The sequence below is a fragment of the Trichomycterus rosablanca genome, chromosome 9 (assembly GCF_030014385.1).
Source record: "Trichomycterus rosablanca isolate fTriRos1 chromosome 9, fTriRos1.hap1, whole genome shotgun sequence".
Taxonomy (NCBI): domain Eukaryota; kingdom Metazoa; phylum Chordata; class Actinopteri; order Siluriformes; family Trichomycteridae; genus Trichomycterus; species Trichomycterus rosablanca.
In genome coordinates, this window is record NC_085996.1 from 28927327 (window position 1) to 28950821 (window position 23495).

At 39.9% G+C, this 23495-nt stretch overlaps 1 protein-coding gene across 1 annotated transcript in view; it reads right to left on the bottom strand.

Annotated features, from left to right (window-relative positions):
* Positions 1-17509, bottom strand: part of xkr6b (XK, Kell blood group complex subunit-related family, member 6b) — an 80262-nt gene extending 62753 nt beyond the window's left edge. The window contains exon 1 of the mRNA XM_063002193.1: positions 16923-17509. Coding sequence (XP_062858263.1) covers positions 16923-17509 — 587 coding nt within the window. The remainder of the gene's footprint in view (positions 1-16922) is intronic.
* Positions 17510-23495: the final 5986 nt, after the last annotated feature.

Sequence of the window (23495 nt, forward strand, 5' to 3'; positions counted from 1 at the left end):
TGTACAGTGGTACCTTGAAACTCGACGTCAGTTGGTTCTGGGAGTAACATTAGGTTTAAAAGTCATTGAGTTAAGGTATTTTTCCCTCATAAGGATGTATGGGAAACCTGTTAATGTGTTCCATGGTCCCGTAGAACTGCATATATTTTAGGCTATGGTAAAATAATGGGGTTGTCTTTGACACTTATACACTGAAAATAACACAAATATAATATAAAAAAAACCTCGGCTCTGCCTTGATTCCTCAGTTGTTCATGCAGCCACTGAGGCTGAGTGGCTGCATGAACAACGATTGGCCTGTTGTTCAGATAAGGGGCGGGACTAAAGCCGGATGGGGACTCTCTCTCTCAGACTAGTGCGATTACGACCTTTGCTGGCTGGTTGGTGGCACCTGCACGGAGATGGGGAAGAAGTGTGGTAGGGGGTGTGGCCCTCCATGCACAGCGCTGTACCGCACTGCGCTCGCCAAGTGTAGGTGATAAGATGTTCGATTGCTGTGCACGTGTCGGAGGGGGCGTGGAGCAGCCTCGTCCTCCCCAATCAGGAGCAGGGACCAGCATTAGTGAAAGGATGATTGACGGGTAGAAATTGGATGTGCTAAAGTGGGAGAAAAAGGGGTAAAAAACTTTACTTAATTGCTATTGTTTCCTTACTCTTCTTTATCGTGGAGATGCTTGATCTTGGAATACCGTATTCCGTTGACATGCGCATTGACATGAGGAGCGGCACAATAGTTTTTTGCTTTTCCACTTTTTCTCCAGGTTAAGTTTTGTGCACCGCGTGAATTATTGTACTAAAACGACGAGCGAGGAATTTCATTAGTGGAGAGAACTTATGAGCAGTAGTACAGTATTTAAAAGAAGTTTAGTGTGCAAAACTAACAACAAAACTAACATTTTAATTACTTGTTCTCTGTGCTGCCTCTGTCTTGCTTGAATTTGGACTCTTCCCTTGACTTTACCCCATTACACTCAACTACCACCGTAATTAAAACAGTGACAGTATGGAATCCCTAGGTGTAGTGCAGGAATCTAAACTGGCTCTGGTTGTCCCACACGTTCATACAAAAATAGCAGAAATAGATGTATATAAGCAAACACTTACTCACTGGCGAGGCTACAGAGCAGTTTGATTTAGACTTACAGGAAAATCTTTCTCTCCTAAGCTGAATGGATTTCCCAGTGGCATTATTCCTGGCTCAAAGATAAAAACTAAGCTTTTTCTCTATTTTCTCGCAAAAGTCCCCACTGATTAAACATCAGCTAATCTCTGATAGGTCTTTCTAAATGTTTTCCTAGAGTAGCACTGTGTACATTACACAGTGCTGCCAGTTCTCAGTTTGAAAGGTGACATGAAGGTAAGGTGAGAGGTACCGTGGTGCCTTGAAATCATTTAGCAGTGTAGATGCTGTGTAAATAAGGGGAATTTCATCTTCAACAGAAAAGTAGATGCAATAACTCTTTTAGATCAGGGGTTTCTTGTATTTTGTCTTGCTTAGTAGCTTCCAAAAACCAAAATCCAAATGCCTCAAAGACCACAATATAATCAGCATATACCATTGACCATATACCAAGACCATTGAAGAACAGCATGAAAGGGGGTTAACAAAGCATGCAGAGAAACAGATGGACTACAGTCAGTAATTGTAGAACTACAAAGTGCTACAAAGGTTTTAATGTTATGGCTGATCAGTGTATATTATCCTTATAAACAAAAACTGAAAGTCTGAAGTTTGTCAACATTCTTAAACTAAAAAAATCTTGCTAGCCTTAAAACAAAAAAAAAAGTCAAGCTATGAACACATTTCAACTCTCAATCACTGTCTCAACACAATTTTACAAGCTGTCCAACTGGTCCAAATGGTGTACAACAACGCAACCAGTCAGAATCTTAAACCCAGATGGTGTAATCAAACAACATTCAAATTATTCATGACACTCCATGGTACGATTGGTAAACACTCACAAATTAGTCAGCCAAGCCGACACATAAATTAGCCATTACAATCTTCACACCAACAAACAAAAACATGAACAAATGAGTCAGAAGCATCAACTGTGCATTTGGCACTAATTACCACTGATGTTGTTTATGTGACTATATCACTTATATAATCCCTTTCTTTACAGGTTGACCTAGTGCTAGGTCTAAGCACGGATCCTATTTTAGTTTATCATACTTGTTTGCACATACAGATCATATAATATACACCGATCAGCCATAACATTAAAACCACCTCCTGGTTTCTACACTCACTGTCCATTTTATCAGCTCCACTTACCATATAGAAGCACTTTGTAGTTCTACAATTACTGACTGTAGTCCATCTATTTCTCTACATACCTTTTTAGCCTGCTTTCACCCTGTTCTTCAATGGTCTCTTTTTATGCAGGTGTGAAAGTGTAATGGGTGATTTAAACATTAATTTATGTTACAACATTCTACTATACAGTCAACAATGATACTGAACAATAATACAATAATAATAATAATAATAGTAAAATTCCAGTAAAATAACAGATGGTCAGTTTTGATCAGATCAGACAAACATTATTACAGCTAATGGTACCCACTCTTCTCACATTTTATGTTTATTATACATAATTATACTGCTGTATTTTGTTTGTTTTGTATAGTTTTAATTTGTAAATAAAACTGTAATGATTTAGAGCACCCAAAAGTGCATCAGCGCATTTAAAATGCACTTACAGTATATTATTTCTGTACAACTGTTCCAGTTTATCATATTTACTGACATAAATAGATTATACATTCTATACTTACAACTATGAATTAGGAAACACATACTAATCCCCTACTTTATTTGCTTTTATAACAATTCTTTATAAAATAGTTTCCACGAGACGTTGATTACATGATTGTGTCACATCTAAAAGGTGCTCCAGTGGATTTATATTTGGGGACTGAAAATGTAATTCAAGTAGAACCCCAAATCAGAAAAGGTTGGGACAGTATGGAAAATGCACATAATAGCTGAAAAGCAGGAATGGAGGTATATTAACAAATGAAATGAAACTGAACAGACAAAACATGAAATATCTTGGGTTCAAACTGTCTGCAATCAAATACAATTTGCATTTTCCATGCTGTCCCAACTTTTTCTGATTTGGGGTTGAACAATAAACCAGTTCAAGAGAGTTTTTAATTTGTAACATATGTTATAATGCAGAAAAAAAGCTACTATGGTTGTTATGAGTAAATTGTGGCCATACAGGAATGACCATGGTCAGTAACAATACCCAAAGGCTGTGGCATTAATGTTGATTGGTTTTGGGGTCCTAATATGAACCAGATGTTATGTAATACCATATATGTATATGTACCATTAGCCAGTCCGATTGAGGCCATTCCAAATACAATTTCTATCCATTTACATTTTCGGCATTTAGCAGACGCTTTTATCCAAAGAGACTTACGGTACTGTGACAGTATATTGTCTAAGCAATTTAGGGTTAAGGGCCTTGCTCAAGGGTGCGACAGTGGACCTGGCAGTGGTGGGGCTTGAACCAGTGACCTTTTGAAATAATCCGTTAAATAGAAGGATAATATCCATGTAAACCTGTTTCTAATTACATTCCCAATTGGAAAGTTTAAGTACGTCACAGTTCACATGGAATGCAGAAGAGACTTAGTTTTCGCTGTGAACTTCTGTAATAAGTAAATGTTAAGTGAATTGTCCTGAGTCAACTAATTTTAAAGCAATTAAAAAACACCCTAACTCAAACCTCAAGCCACATATTGTTGCTCTATGTACTCTGACTGGACTTGCATGATGCTTGATGTCATGGTAACGTGTACACTAAGTGGTACTCTACATTTGCGCATCATTTTGAATCGATTACTTGTAGCGTGCATGTAAAAATAGCCCCTAAAATTGTTTTTCTTGCAAAGATTGTCCTGTACTCAGCCCTCTCTAGCATATTCATGAAAGCAAACCTACAGGAATTGCTGGCTGGTCAGCTTAAAGCAGGTGGAACATGTTGAATAATCTGCTGCTGGGTTTGCAGCAGCTGTTGTGAGAGCACTTGACAAGTTGTTCAACTACATATTGCACTCTCGAACAAATGTACCACCACTTCCCTTAGCCTTGCTCTAAAAGCCATGCTCTTTTTATGTATCTAAATATAACCGGAGACTGAAAAGGATTACACTGGCTTTGTTTTAGTGGTTGCTGCTGCTCACAAAACCAATTATGTGGTGGAGGACACTGGCACTACCAGCTGGTGCCAGCACACATTTGAATCACACCTTAAATTATGTAAAAGACAGACATAATCTTTTAATCATATATTTAATTCTGGTTATGAGATTAAAAGTGTTGATTATTCATGTGTCCTTCTGAATAACACAAAGTCTCAGTCTGCTCTTCAAAAGACAGATCTGTTTACGTAAACCACGTCCCAATTAAATCTAATTTAAGAGGACCTCTACTGTAGAGATGTATTAAGCACTAAAGAGTTGAAAACCTTTTAGAAACTGTATTCATGATGATCTTCCTAGGAGTGGTCATCCTGCAAAGAACACACCAAAAGCACATAATGCAGCAAAAGACCAGAACTCAATGCAAAGACACCATGGAGAAAACTATTGGTGCACATCTTAATTTGTGAATTGACATATTTGGAACGATATTCACTAGATAGATAAGAGAAATGCATTTTTGCAGGAATGCATAACACTATAATCGGAGGAAATAATTTATCTAATTATTATTATTATAAATATTCTGCTCTCTAATAACGCTCTGGCCGTCTTAACCTGCAACTCAAGCAATGGGTAAATGTTACAGCCAGCTTCCGGTTTAGTAATGACGTGTGGCTCCCTATTCCCTACACAGTTTAAAGTTCACTTCATTTCAACATGTTCGTTACCTTTGGATTGGAATCTCACTTAAAATGGTGGAATACCCTACGTAGTGCACTTCACAAGAACAACTGGGGTGAATGGAACGCTCTGGCGCTAATGGTTGAAAGACAGACCTTCTGATTTTAATATTTAGTAAGAAATGCTGTTTCAGTTTGGGTCACACAGATGATGTGTCAATGAAATGCTTGATTGGCTTTCTAACGAGTTAGTGTTTTACTTCACAACCGGGAAAAGTTTGGAGGTTTTTAATTATAAGCACATTTACAAAATAACGGATTATATTCCTAATGGGACAACACACGGTCATAAATTTAATAGCATCTGAAAGAACATAAGCTAAGGTAAGCAGTGGTTACGATTTTTTTGCTGTGTTTTGGATTTTGGCCGCTGTGCCGTGATTTATCGCGCGTTTTTGTTTTGCAATGAAAACAAAACGTATCAGTTTAAGCTTTTAACTGGTACCTTCTTGATACGGAAATTACATTCATTTGCACGATGACTAGGAAAGTAAAGGCACTAAGTAAAACAGCTAAAAACAGTTGCTAATCTGTTGTTTTTTATCTGAACTTACATATTATTTGTTTATTTCTATGCTACATTTCCAATATATGTTTTGTGTATATTATATTGACTCGTGACTTGACTCAGACTCTAGTCTAAAGACTTGTGACTTGACTCGGACTCTAGCCTAAAGACTCATGACTTGACTTGGGCTCTAGTCTAAAGACTTGTGACTTGACTTGGACTCTAGTCTAAAGACTTGGAACTTGACTTGGACTCTAGCCTAAAGACTTGTGACTTGACTTGAACTCTAGCCTAAAGACTCGTGACTTGACTTGAATTCTAGCCTAAAGACTCGTGACTTGACTTGAACTCTAGCCTAAAGACTCGTGACTTGACTTGGACTAAAGCCTAAAGACTCGTGACTTGACTTGGACTCTAGCCTAAAGACTTGTGACTTGACTTGGACTCTAGTCTAAAGACTTGTGACTTGACTCGGACTCTAGCCTAAAGACTCGTGACTTGACATGGACTCTAGCCTAAAGACTCGTGACTTGACTCGGACTTGTATTTTGTGACTTGTGAACATCTCTGCCTCACACCAACTGTGAAGCATGGTGGAGGAAGTATCCTAGTTTGGAGATGCTTTGCTGCTTAGTGGCCAGGACAATCAATCAATTAGTAAGAAGACAATTCAATGAAATTTCGACAAAATTTTGACATTTCGACGAAATAATTTTTGCCACAGTAAATCAAACCACCCTTTCACACACGTAATTAACCACAAATTTGAGTTTGCAGCAAATATTTTGCTGTTTTTAAACAACCTGTTTAAACGATATGTACTATAAGTGTTGTGATGCTCCAGTCCTGATTAGAACCCTGAAAATCGGCTGATTGTACTAATGGACAAAGAAAAAAAGCAATTGCTATTGGCCTTAAGATGCTTATCAATCTATTATAACAGAATGGTTTAAAAGGGAGGAAATTGTTCATTTTTAAACAGCCAGGTCAAGTTTCAGATCTAAACTCATGTGATGTGCTGTAGTATGACTGATAAAGCTGTAAACACACTAATCCCAGAATCATTTAAAAATCCTCCTCACCAATTTCCAAGTGAGCAACTTAAATAGTGGTGCAAATAGGCTGACAGTCTTAACATTGATAATAAAATCAGCAGCTCAGTACAACATGAATAACATATCGGTCCTGTTGTGAATAATATTAGATATTAAAAGCTGCTACAGCTAAGCAGTTCTACCACTGCACACATAAATGAAATCAGTTCTGCTACTGAAAAAGAACCTTAGCACTGCTGAGAGATGATGTAGGGAGGATTGGGCTAGAGCGAAAAGCCGGGCAGTGTGCTGTAACCGTCACAGATGGGGGAAAAAGTGTGTTATAATAGGAAGGCTAACAGTGCTCCAGTTTCCTTGACAGAAAAAAAGGGGTCAAGTGGAGTTTTATGTGAAAGGAACACAGGCGAAGAGGGAGGCAAAGCAAAGAAGCACATTATGACTTTAACTAGAGGACTGGGAAGACGAAGGTACAGTGTAATTCTTATAGCCAGAAAAGAGAGAATAAAAGCAAATAGAATATTACATAAGAAATTTAATTAAAGGTACAGCATATCCTTAAGCTATCTTCATGTGATTCAGTGGGTGTCATTATCAAGACTGTAGTATTTAAAAAACTGGATGAACTTAAACTTTCTCAGTTTAAACGAAGATAAAACTGAATTGGAGATATTTGAAAGACCGGATTTTATGAACAAGCACAGTGAGTCTCTTGAGTCGTTAGCTTGATACAATAGCTCATGTTTTAAGAATTTAGAGGTGATTTTTGATAACTCTTTTAAGTTTGATAAGCAGATCAAGTAGTACGTGTTTGTAGACCAATCGTCCCTTCGTCGGTTGCAATTGGTGCAAAATGCAGCAGCCCATCTTTTAACTGGGAGAAGGAAACATGATTCAATAACACCAGTCCTAGTTTCCCTTCATTGGCTCCCAGTAAAATTTAGGATTGATTTTGAGGTATTATTGCTGGTTTTTAAGGCATTAAATGGAATGACACCATCTCTTGCAAGTTCGGACTCCACTTAAAGCCCCAAGGTCTGGTAACTTAATGCTTTTGGAAACACCAAGGTCTAAGCTCAGGAGTAGAGATAATCAAGCCTTTGCAGTAGCTGCTCCAACATTATGGAACAACTTGCCTTGCAAGATTTAAAATGTATTATGTCTTAGGAATGTAATTTATGATGTTTTCATGGTATTGTAAGATTCATTTTGACAGTTTTTATGTTACATAGAATACTGAGCCTGTACAGCACTTTGGTCAGCCATGGTTGTTTTTAAGGTGCTATATAAATAAACTTTGCCTTGCCTTGCCTAGCCTTAAATCTGATCTCAGACTCAAGTCCAGACTAAAGATGTGTTTTGTGTCAGATCACTTCATTCAGCCAATGCAAGCCTTCAGGTAATCCCTAAAATGACATGCAGTTCATCTGGTCGAAGATGTTTCTCTTATTTCACCTAAAACCTCTAGAATAGTGTCCCAAAGAATATCAGAAATACACATTCCATAGCTGTCTTTAAATCTACATTAACCTTGCATATGGATAGCAACTTGAAATCTATAAAAGGCCAGAAAGAAAACCCAAACTATCACCATAGGCGGAGAGAAAACCAGTCTAAACGATCAGAGGTAATCCAAGAGCCATTGAAAAATCATGTGCCATAAATTGAAGCTGCAGAAACAATTGTAAAGTTTCACTGTTTACAGTAAAGCAAGCTTTATATTACCATGGACTTAAAGGCTTGATACAAGAAAGCCCTTGCTCAAAGGTAGGCTGATTAAATGGACTTCTGCAGGAACGGACAGATAAAACAAAGATGGTGTGTCAGGTCACATTGACAGGACTTACTGTATATAAGAAGAAAAAAAGGTGAGGTTTTAAAAGTTGAAACCCAACAGCACTGTATTCGTAATCAAGCTGCTAGTGAGTTAGATGCAGAATAAAGATTATCTTAAATCTATTTAACACATCATCAAAATTTCAGCCAGAAGGTAACATATTTGATGCTATTGGGTGTTCTAACAGGACAGTGACTCAAAACAAATGTAAAAAACCATGGCTAAATCACAATAAATTTAGGCTTTTGGAATGGCTTTTTAAAATTCCTGACCTTAAGTCAAGTCAGTGCAAGAAAACCAACATATTTGGTTAAGCTCTATTAATTCTGTCAAGAAAACCTGTGCCAGAAGCTTTTTTTAATTGTAAAAAAAATGTATGTATTGGTATCAGAAGTGACTGATTAAGATAAAAAATGTTTAGTGTTTTTGACCAAATGGATGTGAAATTTAGAAAAAAACACTATTAATGTATGAAGGAGTTTAAATTTGAGGTTGGTCCAATTATTCAGTAAATAAAATCGAACGGCTTATATAATTATTTAAATCCCAGGACTGCCATGACATCCATGTCCCCTCTACAAAAACTGCCGGTCAACATCAGCGCAGAAAGTCAGGTACAGATAATAAAGTTTCCTTGTTAGTTTTTTAATTGGTTAGCTTTAGAATTTGAATACAAAGAAACCCCAGAAATTGACATTTTTTATTCTGGGGAAACACCAGAAGGGGCTGATGAAAATCGGGGACTCTCAAGAGAGAACTCTGACGATGTGCGTGAATAAACAAACACTTGGCAGGAGTGGTTTCTTACCAGCTGGAGACAACTGTCGCTGTACGCATTATGGAGCTTAAAGAAAGCCTAGTAGTTACTGCCTGTGCCAAGGAATCCCGCCCCATCTTGAAGGTCCTAATATGTAAATTACTGTAATAAGTGCTAAGTAAATTCAGCCCAATGTACTATGGATCAATATTGGTTCAACCATCAAAAATTAAAATGCTGTTTGCAAGTTTTATTAACAGATGGGAATAAAACAACATAGATATATTGCAGTTTCTGACATGCCCATAATACAAATATACATTTTGGGCAAATGTCAAACTGGTCTTGCTTTCCAATTCCTTTTTAATTCAATTAAGTTAACCAACCAAACTCTAGGTCACCAAATGTAATTAAACATTATACTGTATAATAGACATGTCCATTTCAAATAAACTGTCATGCCTAGCAAAAATATTGTGGTCTAATGTTGTATTGAGTCATTTACACTAAATACAAATACATTTCCAGGGCCTTGAAGCTTTGCCATGTTCACACTAGCTGCACCATATGGTGCCTATGTTTACACTGTTTTGTTAAATGATATAATTACACTATGTACAATAATAAACCTTATTTGTTTATTTTAGTTTAATAGGGTTTAATTTTTTATTCAGTAATCATTTTCAACATAACACATACATACACCGACCAAACATAACATTATGACCACTGACAGGTAATGTGAATAACACTGATTATCTCTTCATCACAGCACCTGTTAGTGAGTGGGATATATTAGGCAGCAAGTGAACATTTTATCCTCAAAGTTGTTAGAAGCAGGAAAATGGGCAAGAGTAAGGATTTAAGCGAGTTTGAAAAGGGCCAAATTGTGATGGCTAGACGACTGGGTCAGAGCATCTCCAAAACTGCAGCTCTTGAGGGGTGTTCCCGGTCTGAAACAGTGGTAAACCGGCGACAGGGTCATGGGTGGCCAAATCTCATTAATGCACGTGGGGAGCGAAGGCTGGCCCGTGTGGTCCGATCCAACAGACGAGCTACTGTAGCTCAGATTGCTGAAGAAGTTAATGCTGGTTCTGATAGAAAGGTATCAGACTCCATGCCTCGACGGGTCAGGGCTGTTTTGACAGCAAAAGGGGGACCAGCACAATATTAGGAAGGTGGACATAATGTTATGTACATATACAATGCATTTCTGTCATGTAATATTTCATGCAAATGGTTTTACCATCACATCACCATTAAATGACAATGATTTTCTGAAGTACTCCCGAGCCCATGTGGTCATTTTTATCATGGATCCATGATGGTTTCTCATGCAGTGCTAACTGAAAGCTCAAAGGTCATTCAGCAGTAGTTTCTGGATGGTTTACACAGACTGAGATTTCTCCAGATTCGCTAAATCTTTTTACATTATTATGTATGGGAGATGGTAAAATACTTAAATTATAAGCAATCTTGCATTGAGAATTGTTGTCTTTGAATTGAATGGTAGATCTCTCCTGAAGTTTGCCAAAAACTGCTAAGCCACGACCCATCATTGATCCTTTGGTGGATCCTCCTTTTATAACCAATCATGATTCCCTCACCTGTTACCGATTCAACTGCTTATTGTGGAATGCTGTAACTTGAATATTCTATGAACATTTTACTCTTATTTTGCCTCTGTCCCAACTTGTTGCTATAGGCATTTAGGCACCAAATTCTAAATGTGTTTATATTTACAAAATACAAATTAGTTGATCAGTAAAAACAGTGGAAATCCTTTATTTTTACTTTTAGCAGTGAAGTACAGATTCAAGAAAATTAACAAAACGATCCAACTTTTTTGGAAATGGGTTTGTATTTATTAAACATGCATTTATTTTTTACTTTACCCTGATCTAGGTCACAGGGTGTCCAGTGCCACCCAAACACCCATTTATATTTACTCTTTTAGAAACTTACTAATCTATCTTATAGAACACTGTGCCCATGTGTGTTTATTTATTAGGATTGTAATGTCATGTTTTACACTTTGGTTACATTAATGACAGAAACGGTACTTACTCATTACACAAGATTCATCAGTTCACAAGTTTAATGTCAAACACAGTCATGGACAATTTTGGATCTCTTTGGACTGTGGGAGGAGCTCCCAGAAAAAATCCACTCAAAAACAGGGAGAACATGCAAACTTCACACAGAAACTTCACACAGAAAGGACCCAGACTACCCCACCTGGATCAAACCCAGGACTATCTTGCCGTGAGACGACAGTGCTACCCACTGAGCCACCATGTCACCCTGCCCATGTGTGTACCCACACTCAAAATGACATAATGACAATAATAAGACACTAATTCTTTACTGCAGAAATAGAACAAGCTGCACCATGAGCTCAACAGACCAGCCTTATGTTTCACTGGGCTACATACAATATATGGCCAAAAGTATGTGGACACCTCAGGGGTTTCAGCCATGTTCACTGCTAACATCAACCAATTACAGAAAATAAAGTAAATGCTTTCAACTTCAACCTTATTGGCACTAGGTTGGGAAAGACCCTTTACTCTTTGTGGAATACAAGGTTCATCTAGACATGACTTAATAGGTTTGGTGTGGACCCCACTGAACAGCTTGGTAAGAATTTGAACATTATTCGCAAACCAGGACTTCTCGTCCTACATTACTGTCCTCACCTGCACGAGGCGAGTTCATATGCGGATCAGCTTTGTGTACGAAGAGCCACACTCTGATCGCACACTTCCTCAACTCCGTGCAGATGCTATCAATCAGCCAGCAGAGGTCACTATTACATCAGTTATGAGGTCCCTATCTGGCTCTCTCTCCCTGGACAAACAACAGACAAACAATGTTTATATAACCACCCAGCCCAGCCGTATGGTAGAGCTGAGATTCCATATGATGTATTTGAAATCCCAGCTCTGGTGTGAAGGCGTATTTTATCGCTGCGCCACCTGAGCGGCCACAAATGCATTTTTAACTGATTTTTTCTGCTATAGCCACAAAGAAGGCCAACTCCAAAATAATGCTCATGGGTTTGCAATTGAATGTTTAAAATGTTCATGGTCAGGTGTTTACATACTTTTGCTTATATGCACTGTGAGTCAAAAAAGGGACGTCTGCACCTTTGTCCATAACTTTGGCAAATGTTCATCAATTTTCAAAATTCTTTTACTGTTGTAGCGCCAGATCACGATGAATAATTCAGACTGATGATTGACTAAGTACAGTTTCACTTGAAATTTTAAGAGTTGACAGATGGGGTCTGAGGTCTGTCCTCCTGGCTGAGCACCAGTTCCTGAACTTGAACTACGCAGTCGTAGATACACACACCATAGATACACACGCCATAGATACACACGCCACCTCGATTTCGTCTTTCCTCCTTTTCTCCAGTTTTTCTCTGGAAATTCAGCAAGTAATTCTATACAGTTTATAACCTTTAGGCAGGTACAAGTTCTTAATTGAAATTCAGTCCTCAAAAAAAACATTTTAACTTGTGTTACAATCTTGGCGTATGCTGCTGAGCAGAAACACAAATGGTTGTCATGGTAACAAATATTTTTGGATGTGTGAAATGACCTTGTTGTTGCGTCCAACAGTGAAAGAATTTATTCAGTTGACCAATGTTTGCCAAAGTTATGGGCAAAAGGTCCATTTATTTGACTGAGCTGTTTCTTTTCCTTATTGCATACATTCAATCCATCCACAGTGGGTGGGACTGCGGTATGATATGCACTCTTACTGTGACCTGAGATGATGCTAACAGAAACGCCGTAAAGGAGCTAAAAAGGTCATGTGTTACAAATGCTAAAGTGACGCAGTGCTAATGTCTCTCATGTGAACAGATGGCTGTCTGGCATCTCACTCACACACAGTGCTGTTCTCTCATACAGGAGGGAGGGGGTGTAGTGTAGCTAGTGAATCCTGCACATGTGCACCCAGCCTACTCTCTCCTCACCTCATCACTACCTAGCACATTTTCCAGATGAGCAGTCTCTAGCCCCTTAGCTGCAATCCTTCCCTTCCAAGTTTTAACTCAACTTCAGTTTAATAATAAATAGAAACATATTTTGCTTTTAATTTCTGGCTGTCCATTTATTTTTACTAACTGGTTTATCCTGGCCAGTCATATTTCATAGTAATGCCAGTGGTTTCGAAATGGGATGTCCAACAAGCTCCTGATCAGGTGTCCACATATTATTGGCCAGTATATACACAGCTGCATAACTGCTAGAAAAGGAAAGATGCTACAGATTAACATATAATTAAACAGTAAATAGATAAGAAAAATAAAATAAAAAGTTTACAATGAGAAATTAGGACAATTCTTAAAATAAGTGGATGGATGGATGGATGGATGGATGGATGGATGGATAGGTAGATAGATACTTCATTCATTGTGAGGGATTTTTTTTTATTTAAAGGGGTGACAATCCAGAACAAAAGACAATTATGGTGAACCACTACACTGTAGCTTATGCTGGTTTACCTTAAAATTACTTTAAGATAAGTCCATCCATCAATGGGAAGTTGTAGCCTAGTGGTTAAGGTACTGGACTAGTAATTGAAAGGTCACCGGTTCAAGCCCCACCACTGCCAGGTTGCCACTGTTGGGTCCTTGAGCAAGGCCCTTAACCCTCAATTGCTTAAACTGTATACTGTCACAGAACTGTAAGTCGCCTTAGATAAAAGCATCTACTAAATGCCTAAAATGTAAATGTAAAATAATGTGATTAAGAGTCTTATTAGACATCTGAAAAACACAGAATCTGCTTGCCTTGTATTCCTTCAGTCAGTCACATCAAAGACATTTAATTCTTACACGCACACACCCAAATAAAACTTGCCAGACTCCCTTGCTACATGGCTAACATCTCATGATGCTGTGTTTGCAAGGGGAAAAAGACAATGGCCTGCTGTAGTTCACCTTCATTCTACCCCATGCACCTTCCATTTTTACAATATTACAATACAACCCCAATATTTTGACACATGCAAGTAAACTAACAGATAGACCTGTGTTAATGTAACATTGTGTTAATGTGGAAATGATGCTGTTTCATATATTCAGTTTCACAAACAGCTTTGTACTTGTCCTGTACTGATCAGACACTCACTCCTTCATTCATTCATTCACAACTATGGACAATCAGAGCAGCCAACGAATGTTTTGCAGCACTTTTGCAGTTTGTGGAATCCAGTATATATAAACCCTGTTAAAACCTTGAAAATGTCTACTTGCTTGGGTTAAATCATGTGACAAATGTGAACATGGGACCAATAAGAGGAAAGTGATAGGAACCTAACATTAAACTTAAATTAAATTAGGAAACTGTTCTGGTCAAGGGCCAGGAGGATAGTAAAGGACCCCTGTCATCCCAATAATGGACTATTTCCTCTGTTACGGTCTGGGAAGCATTTTCACGCCTTGAAAGCCAAAACAGAGAGGATGAGAAGGAGCTTTTTCCCACGAGCTATTCGGCCCTCAACCAAAATAGCAATCAGGACTAAATTTACACTAAGTTTATTTATATATACATACCTATGATGCATAACATTATGACTACCTTCCTAATTTTGTGTTGGTCCCCCTTTTGCTGCCAAAACAGCCTTGACCCATCGAGGCATGGACTCCACTAGACCCCTAAAGGTGTGCTGTGGTATCTGGCACCAAGATGTTAGCAGCAGATCCTTTAACTCCTGTAAGTTGCGAGGTGGGGCCTCCATGGATCGGACTTGTTTGTCCAGCACATCCCACAGATGCTTGTTTGGATTGAGATCTGGGGAATTTGGAGGCCAAGTCAAAACTCATTGTTGTGCTCCTTAAAACATTCCTGAACCATTTTTGCTTTGTGGCAGTATTATCCTCATGACAGAGACCACAGCCATCAGGGAATACCGTTTCCATGAAAGGGTGTACATGGTCTGCAACAATGCTTAGGTAGGTGGTACGTGTCAAAGTAACATCCATGTGGATGGCAGGACCCAAGGTTTCCCAGCACAATATTGCCCAAAGCATCACACTACCTCCACCGGCTTGCCTTCTTCCCATAGTGCATCCTGGTGCCATATGTTCCCAAGGTAAGCGACGCACATGAACCCGGCCATCCATGTGACGTAAAAGAAAATGTGATTTATCAGACCAGGCCACCTTCTTCCATTGCTCCGTGGTCCAGTTCTGATGCGCACGTGCCCATTGTTGGCGCTTTCAGTGTTGGACAGGGGTCAGCATGGGCACCCTGACTGGTCTGCGGCTATGCAGCTCCTATGTATTCTGACACCTTTGTATCAGAACCAGCATTAACTTCTTTAGCAATCTGAGCTACAGTAGCTCCTCTGTTGGATTCAGCCATTCAGCCTTAGCTCCCACGTGCATCAATGAGCCTTGGCCGCCCATGACCCTGTCGCCAGTTTACCATTATTCCTTCCTTGGACCACTTTTGATAGATACTGACCACTGCAGACCGGGAACACCCCACAAGAGCTGCAGTTTTGGAGATGCTCTGACCCAGTCGTCTAGCCATCACAATTTGGCCCCTGTCAAACTCGCTCAAATCCTTACACTCGCCCATTTTTCCTGCTTCTAACACATCAGTTTTGTGGTCATAATGTTATGCCTGGTCAGTGTACATGTAAACAGATTTGTATTTGTATATAATAATGACAACTCTCATAGCATTATGTTGCACAATATATGTTCAGTTCTTGCACTTTTCTTTGTCACTTTTGCACACTTGATTCACTTTAAATTGATTTTATTTTTAACTTATGTTTTAAGTTTCTTTTTTTAATTTTAATTTTTTTCCTGTACTATAATTCACTTTATAATTTACTAATAATTAATTTAATTTTACAGCTGTTACTTACAATCTATACCAGCCTTACAATGTTAACCGAAATAACACCTCCATATGTACCCTCAGGTCCTGTTGTTGTAGTGTGTTGTCTGAGTGGTGTTGTGATTATACAGATACTTCTTTGTATAATGTGAATCTCTGTTGTGTGTACTATTACTTTTGACTTTTGACTTTTGATTCATGTAACTTGCTAATGAGGCCTTAATTTCCTTTGGGATTAATAAAGTATCTATCTATCCGTCTATCTATCTATCTATCTATCTATCTACCTCATCTTCAGTTTATTATACTTGTGCTGCTCATCGTATTTCACTGAAGGTTCCTAAAACGAACACCATTTTTGGTCAGTCATCATTTCAAGTGGCTGCAGCCATAGACTGGAAGAAACTGCAAGAAACTCTAAGGCTGGATATATTTATTTCTAAGACAACTTTTAAAAAACAAATTACAGATATCTTAAGAGATACATGCAGCTGTATGACAAATTGATTTTTCTTTTATACTGTTGCTGGGTGATTCGACTATGTGTTATTGTATTGTGATCATCGTTGTTTGTTTTCAATGTCTTATGTAAATTTGTTTGTATGATTGTTCCTCAAGAGGCTTTGCCTTTTGCCAGGCCGCCATTGTAGATAAGAAGCAGTTCTTAATGACTTGCCTGGTTAAATAAAATAAATAAAATATCTATCTATCTATCTATCTCTCTCTCTCTCTCTCTCTCTCTCTCTCTCTCTATCTTACATTTTTAAACTTTTCTATATTTAGTATAAATATATATTTTGTCCATTTTGTGATTACTAATGTGGCCAAGCAGCCACAGAAGCATTTCACTGCCAGCTGTACTGTGCATGACTATGTATGTGACAAATAAACGTAGATTTGATTTGATTTTTGATTTGATTTATTAAATTAATGAATGCAAATGAATTAAGAGAAGTTAAACTTTTAAACTTCGTACTTAAACTATCAGCATGACTTACCTCCACACTTGTCCCATCTGCAGGATGTGAATAACAGTCTGCCAGACCCAGACTGAGATGCGGCAGCACCTGCCGCGTCTGCGCCCGGTCAAACCCGCGGTGGATCTCCTGCTGCTGAGCCCTTCCACCGTGCCCAATCCCCCTCCTGTATAATCCTGCGCGAACCACCTGAAACTCAGGATCTGTACCAGGACGGATGGCACCAGCACGAAGAAAAGCGTGAGTCCGAACCAGAGGTAGTCCCGCTTGACATAATAATCTGCCGCAAGCCACAGGTCGGTGCCAACGTCCCAGAAAAAGACGAGCAACGCCAGGACGATCCACAGGCAGTCGAGCCAGAGGCGCTGCTCCTCTCGTGCCGGCCGGGCACCTTCCTGGGCATCTTCCCTCCCCCTGCCCAGCAGGTAGTGCAGGCACGCGCTCCGGCAGCCCCAGTAGCACGAGGACGTGTTGCAGCAGTGGCAGATGTGCAGCGAGCTGCCCTCCCGCGGGTAGTCCTCACCGCAGCCGCCCCCCACCGCCTCGTCCAGGTTGTGCAGCTGGGCGAAGCCGGTGGCGAGCCCCCGGCCGTCAGATTTTGCTGCCATCTTGCTCTCCCGAGCCCCCGCCTCCGACTTTCGCGGCTTGTGACGTCACTTCCCTGACACCTGTCTTGCGCTAACGAGGTAGCCATCTAGGTCCGAGGTGACCGTGGCGCAGCTTCGACCAACGCCGGTTCCCTGGCACTCCTCCTGATGCCGCACAGGCCGGGCATCCTCTGGCTGGCGGGAATCAAGCTGATTAATAGCCTGATAAATGCAACTTGACTTTACGCACCTGAATTTTGATATATATGTATATATATGGCTTTAATTTGAGCTCTGCTCCAAAAAAAGACGAGCTGGCAGGATAATGTGTCCGTGCCCTGCGTGAGATTCCCTGCCGCGATGCACAGCGAGTGCCCGGTCTTCTCCCTGAGCTGCGCCACACGAATGGCAGCTCTGCTCCTTGGTCAAGGTCTCTTAACCAACACACGATCGCCTTCTCTTCTCATTGATGATGCCACCTAGTGTTTCCCTTTAAACCCTTAAACTGCGTGATGTGTGTGTGAGAGAGAGTGTGAAAAGTGTGTGTGTGTGTGTGTAGGGGGGTATCTGAAATGATGTAATGCTCTTTCCAGCCGGCGATCACCTGCAAATGTTCAGATGCCATCCTGCATCCTGGCATCAAACAGCCTTGCGCACTATAAAAGGCGCGCAATCCATATAAAACAGCAGTACGAAGAAGAGCGGGGGGTGGAGGGGGTGAGATTAAAGAAGAGGGCACATGCAGGGACATCATGCACCTATTTTTTATAGAGGGGGAGGTTTTACAACTTAACGTCTCTTTCATGCATTGCGCATTGTACCCGAATCAGTTTGTGAATCGACTCTCAAACACCAGAATCGATGCATCATTCTCAATACCTCAAATGGAAAAATCGACTCTTTTTGGAATGAACTCTTGATCGTGCAATTCGTTCAGTTCAAGTTTAATTGGAAAATGTTGTATCTCCAATTCAACTCACTTGTATGTCTTTGGACTGTGGGAGGAAACCAGCGCCTAAGGATCGAACCCAGGACCTTCTTGCTGTGAGGCGACAGTGCTACCCACTTAGCCACAATGCCGCCCCTCCCCATGTCTGCGTGGGTAGCACTGTCGCCTCACAGCAAGAACGTCCTGGGTTCGATCCCCAGGTGGGCCGGCCCGGGTCCTTTCTTTGTGGAGTTTGCATGTTCTCCCCGTGTCCGAGTGGGTTTCCTGCGGGTGCCCCGGTTTCCTCCCACAGCCTTGTGTGAACTGATGAATCTTGTGTAATGAGTAACTACCGTTCCTGTCATGAATGTAACCAAAGTGTAAAACATGACGTTAAAATCCTAATAAACAAACAAACAAAAGACACGGGGAGAACATGCAAACTCCACACAAGGACCCGGACCGCCACTCTTGGGGATTGAACCCAGGACCTTCTTGCTGTGAGGTTGACAGTGCTACCCGACATGAGAACCAAACGGCTCAGTGTTTTTTTTTGGAACACATTACTGTTAGAATCAAACTACAGGTGGCACTAAGCTTAATCATTGCTATTGTTTACTGTTTGTGTGGAGTTTTGCATGTTCTTCTTTTGTGATCCCGAAGCTTTTTCACATTAAGTTAATCATTAGGGGTGTTCACATTCTTTTGATCATACAGCATACTCGTTGAGTGGGGGGGGGGGGGGATATGGAACTTAATAGTTTTATGGAGGGTTATGACAAATAAGGTTGAATATCAATTTTAGTGGGTAATTCAAATTTATTTGAATAATGCTTTCAGTGACAAGGTACCCCCCCCCCCCCCCCCCTTTACAAGAAAGAAACCTCACCAAAGATCCATTTACCAAAACATCATATTGTGCAAAGATTCAGAAATCTCAGTGTATGTAGGGCAACGGCAAAAGCGCTCTTGAATGTTATGATAAATATGAAAAATCTAGTCATACTGACTCAGGAGTACTTCGGAAAACCATCACCACTTAACAGTAATACATCAAGATATGCAACCTGAAACTGTGAAGCTTTTTCACATTAAGTTAATAATTAAGGGTGTTCACATTCTTTTGATCATACAGCGTACTCGTTGAGTTGGGGGGGGGGGGGGGCATATGGAACTTAATAGTTGAATGGAGGGATATGGCAAATGAGGTTGAATATCAATTTTAAAGAATGTGATAGGAAGGCATGTGGCTCAGTGGGTAATTCAAATTTATTAGAACAGTGCTTTCGGTGACAAGGTACCACCCCCCCCCACCCCCCCCACCCTTACAAGGAAGAAACCTTAAGAGAAACCGGATACTTTCATTGTGGAGTTTGCATGTTCTCCCCTTGTCTGTGTGGAGCTCCGGACAATCCAAAGTCATGTAATTTAGGTGAATCCGAGATACAAAATTGCCGGTGACAGTGTTTGACATTAAACTCAAACTGATTAATCAACTTGTCAGTTACCAGTAAACTGTCATGATGGTAACAAAAGTGTAAAACATCGTTAAAATCCTAATAAATTAATAAAACAAAGGATGTTGTGGATCAAGTGCTGAAGTTGCGCTGTCCGTGGTGCCCAAGTTCAGCTCTGTCTCAGTATTAAAACAAGAGGAAAGTGTATTCGTGTTTTTGAACTTATGCTCTCAAAAGATGTCTAACACATGTGTATACACCATTAAAATTTCAAAGTGGGTGGTTTTAGAAGTCAGATTTACCACAATTGTTTTTCAAAGTGTAATAAAAGTGTGTTATTATCAAATGTGTGTCACATCTGAAGCCAGTTACTCACTGTCCACTCTATTAGACACTCCTACCTAGTTGGTCCACCTTGTACATGTAAAGTCAGAGACAATCGCTCATCTATTGCTGCTGTTTGAGTTGATCATCTTCTAGACCTTCATCAGTGGTCACAGGACGCTGTCCACGGGGCACTGTTGACTGGATATATTTTTGGTTGGTGGACTATTCTCAGTCCAGCAGTGACAGTGAGGTGTTTAAAAACTCCAGCAGCATTGCTGTGTCTGATCCACTCATACCAGCACAACACACACTAACACACCACCACAATGTCAGTGTCACTGCAGTGCTGAGAATGATCCACCACCCAAATAATACCTACTCTGTTGTGGTCCTGGGAGAGTCCTGACCATTGAACAGCATGAAATCAGGCTAACAAAGAAAGCAGAGAAACAGATGGACTACAGTCAGTAATTGTAGAACTACAAAGTGCTTCTCTACGGTAAGTGGAGCTGATAAAATGGACAGTGAGTGTAGAAACAAGTAGGTGGTTTTAATGTTATGGCTGATCAGTGTATTTGCTTATGAGAATTTTAAATGAAACAAAAATGTCACGTGCGAAAGTTTGAATTTGATGCCTGCAACACACTCAAAAAATATGGGACAGAAGCAAAATAAAAGTGTAAAATTTATAGATTTTTCGAGTTACACCATTTAAATCTTCCACAATAACCAGGCGAATTGATAATAGGTGATGATTTCATGTTTGGTTTTAAAAGAGGATCCACCAAAGATCCATTTACCAAAACATCATATTGTGCAAAGATTCAGAAATCTCAGTGTATGTAGGGCAACAGCAAAAGCGCTCTTGAATGTTATGATAAATATGAAAAATCTAGTCATATTGACTCAGGAAAACCATCACCACTTAACAGTAATACATCAAGATATGCAACCTGAAACTCAGTTACTCATACATCAATTCCACATAGATTTCTCTGGGCCCAAGCCAAAACAAACAGTGGAATTGTGCACTGTGTTCAGAAGAGTCCAAATTTCAGCTCTTTTGTCATCAAATGGTGCAAAAGGCAACATCTGTCATGGAATGGGGGAGCATCAGTGCCCACCGCATGGGTAACTTGTATATTGTAAAAATACCATTGATGCAGATTGGGATTTTAGAGAAACTTATGCTGCCATAAAGATGATGGCTTTTTTCTACACATAGAGGAGAATCAGATAACAGTGATCACGGACGGCTGAAGTCTTTATTAATGCAAGAATGAGCAGAAATTCCACCTGCAAAACTGCAGTAATTAGTAGGTGATGCAACACTAGTAAATCTGCCTCTGTCCCATTTTTTTCATGAGTGGAATTGTACATTTGTCTGTAATTACAAAATACAATTAAGTTGATCAGTTAAACATTGGTTATGTGTTTATACTTTTGTCAGTTAAATAAAGGTTCAAGATTTTTTTTATTTTTACAAGAGTCCTAACTTTTCCAGAAATAGTCCTTGAAAATGTATTGTTAATGCAAAGTATCTACAGTGCCTTGCAAAAGTATTCAGCCCCCTTGAACTTTTCAACCTTTTGCCACATTTCAGGCTTCAAACATAACGATATGAAATTGTAATTTTTTGTGAAGAATCAACAACAAGTGGGACACAATCGTGAAGTAGAACGAAATTTATTGGATATTTTAAACTTTTTTTAGAAATAAAAAACTAAAAAGTGGGGCGTGCAATATTATTCAGCCCCTTTACTTTCAGTGCAGCAAACTCACTCCAGAAGTTCAGTGAGGATCTCTGAATGATCCAATGTTGACCTAAATGACTGATGGTGATAAATAGAATCCACCTGTGTGTAATCAAGTCTCCGTATAAATGCACCTGCTCTGTGACAGTCTCAGAGTTCTGTTTAAAGCGCAGAGAGCATCATGAAGACCAAGGAACACACCAGGCAGGTCCGAGATACTGTTGTGGAGAAGTTTAAAGTCGGATTTGGATACAAAAAGATTTCCAAAGCTTTAAACATCTCAAGGAGCACTGTGCAAGCGATCATATTGAAATGGAAGGAGTATCAGACCACTGCAAATCTACCAAGACCCGGCCGTCCCTCTAAACTTTCAGCTCAAACAAGGAGAAGACTGATCAGAGATGCAGCCAAGAGGCCCATGATCACTCTGAATGAACTGCAGAGATCTACAGCTGAGGTGGGAGACTCTGTTCATAGGACACAATCAGTCGTACACTGCACAAATCTGGCCTTTATGGAAGAGTGGCAAGAAGAAAGCCATTTCTCAAAGATATCTATAAAAAGTCACCTGGGAGACACACCAAACATGTGGAAGAAGGTGATCTGGTCAGATGAAACCAAAATCGAACTTTTTGGCCACAATGCAAAACGTTATGTTTGGCGTAAAAGCAACACAGCTCATCACCCTGAACACACCATCCCCACTGTCAAACATGGTGGTGGCAGCATCATGGTTTGGGCCTGCTTTTCTTCAGCAGGGACAGGGAAGATGGTTAAAATTGATGGGAAGATGGATGGAGCCAAATACAGGACCATTCTGGAAGAAAACCTGTTGCAGTCTGCAAAAGACCTGAGACTGGGACGGAGATTTATCTTCCAACAAGACAATGATCCAAAACATAAAGCAAAATCTACAATGGAATGGTTCACAAATAAACGTATCCAGGTGTTAGAATGGCCAAGTCAAAGTCCAGACCTGAATCCCATCGAGAATCTGTGGAAAGAGCTGAAAACTGCTGTTCACAAACGCTCTCCATCCAACCTCACTGAGCTCGAGCTGTTTTGCAAGGAAGAATGGGCAAAAATTTATGTCTCTCGATGTGCAAAACTGATAGAGACATACCCCAAGCGACTTGCAGCTGTAATCGCAGCAAAAGGTGGCGCTACAAAGTATTAACGCAAGGGGGCTGAATAATATTGCACGCCCCACTTTTCAGTTTTTTATTTCTAAAAAAAGTTTTAAATATCCAATACATTTCGTTCCACTTCACGATTGTGTCCCACTTGTTGTTGATTCTTCACAAAAAATTACAATTTCATATAGTTATGTTTGAAGCCTGAAATGTGGCAAAAGGTTGAAAAGTTCAAGGGGGCTGAATACTTTTGCAAGGCACTGTATCTAATGGACCTGGCTGCTTACTTTGATGCACACACATTGAGCAGACAGATGTTTCTTCACAGGGGACTTTTAGTTAGGATCAGTTGAACTGGAAATTCCTGTCAACAGCACTATATGCTCCTATTAGATCTCTGCACACTCA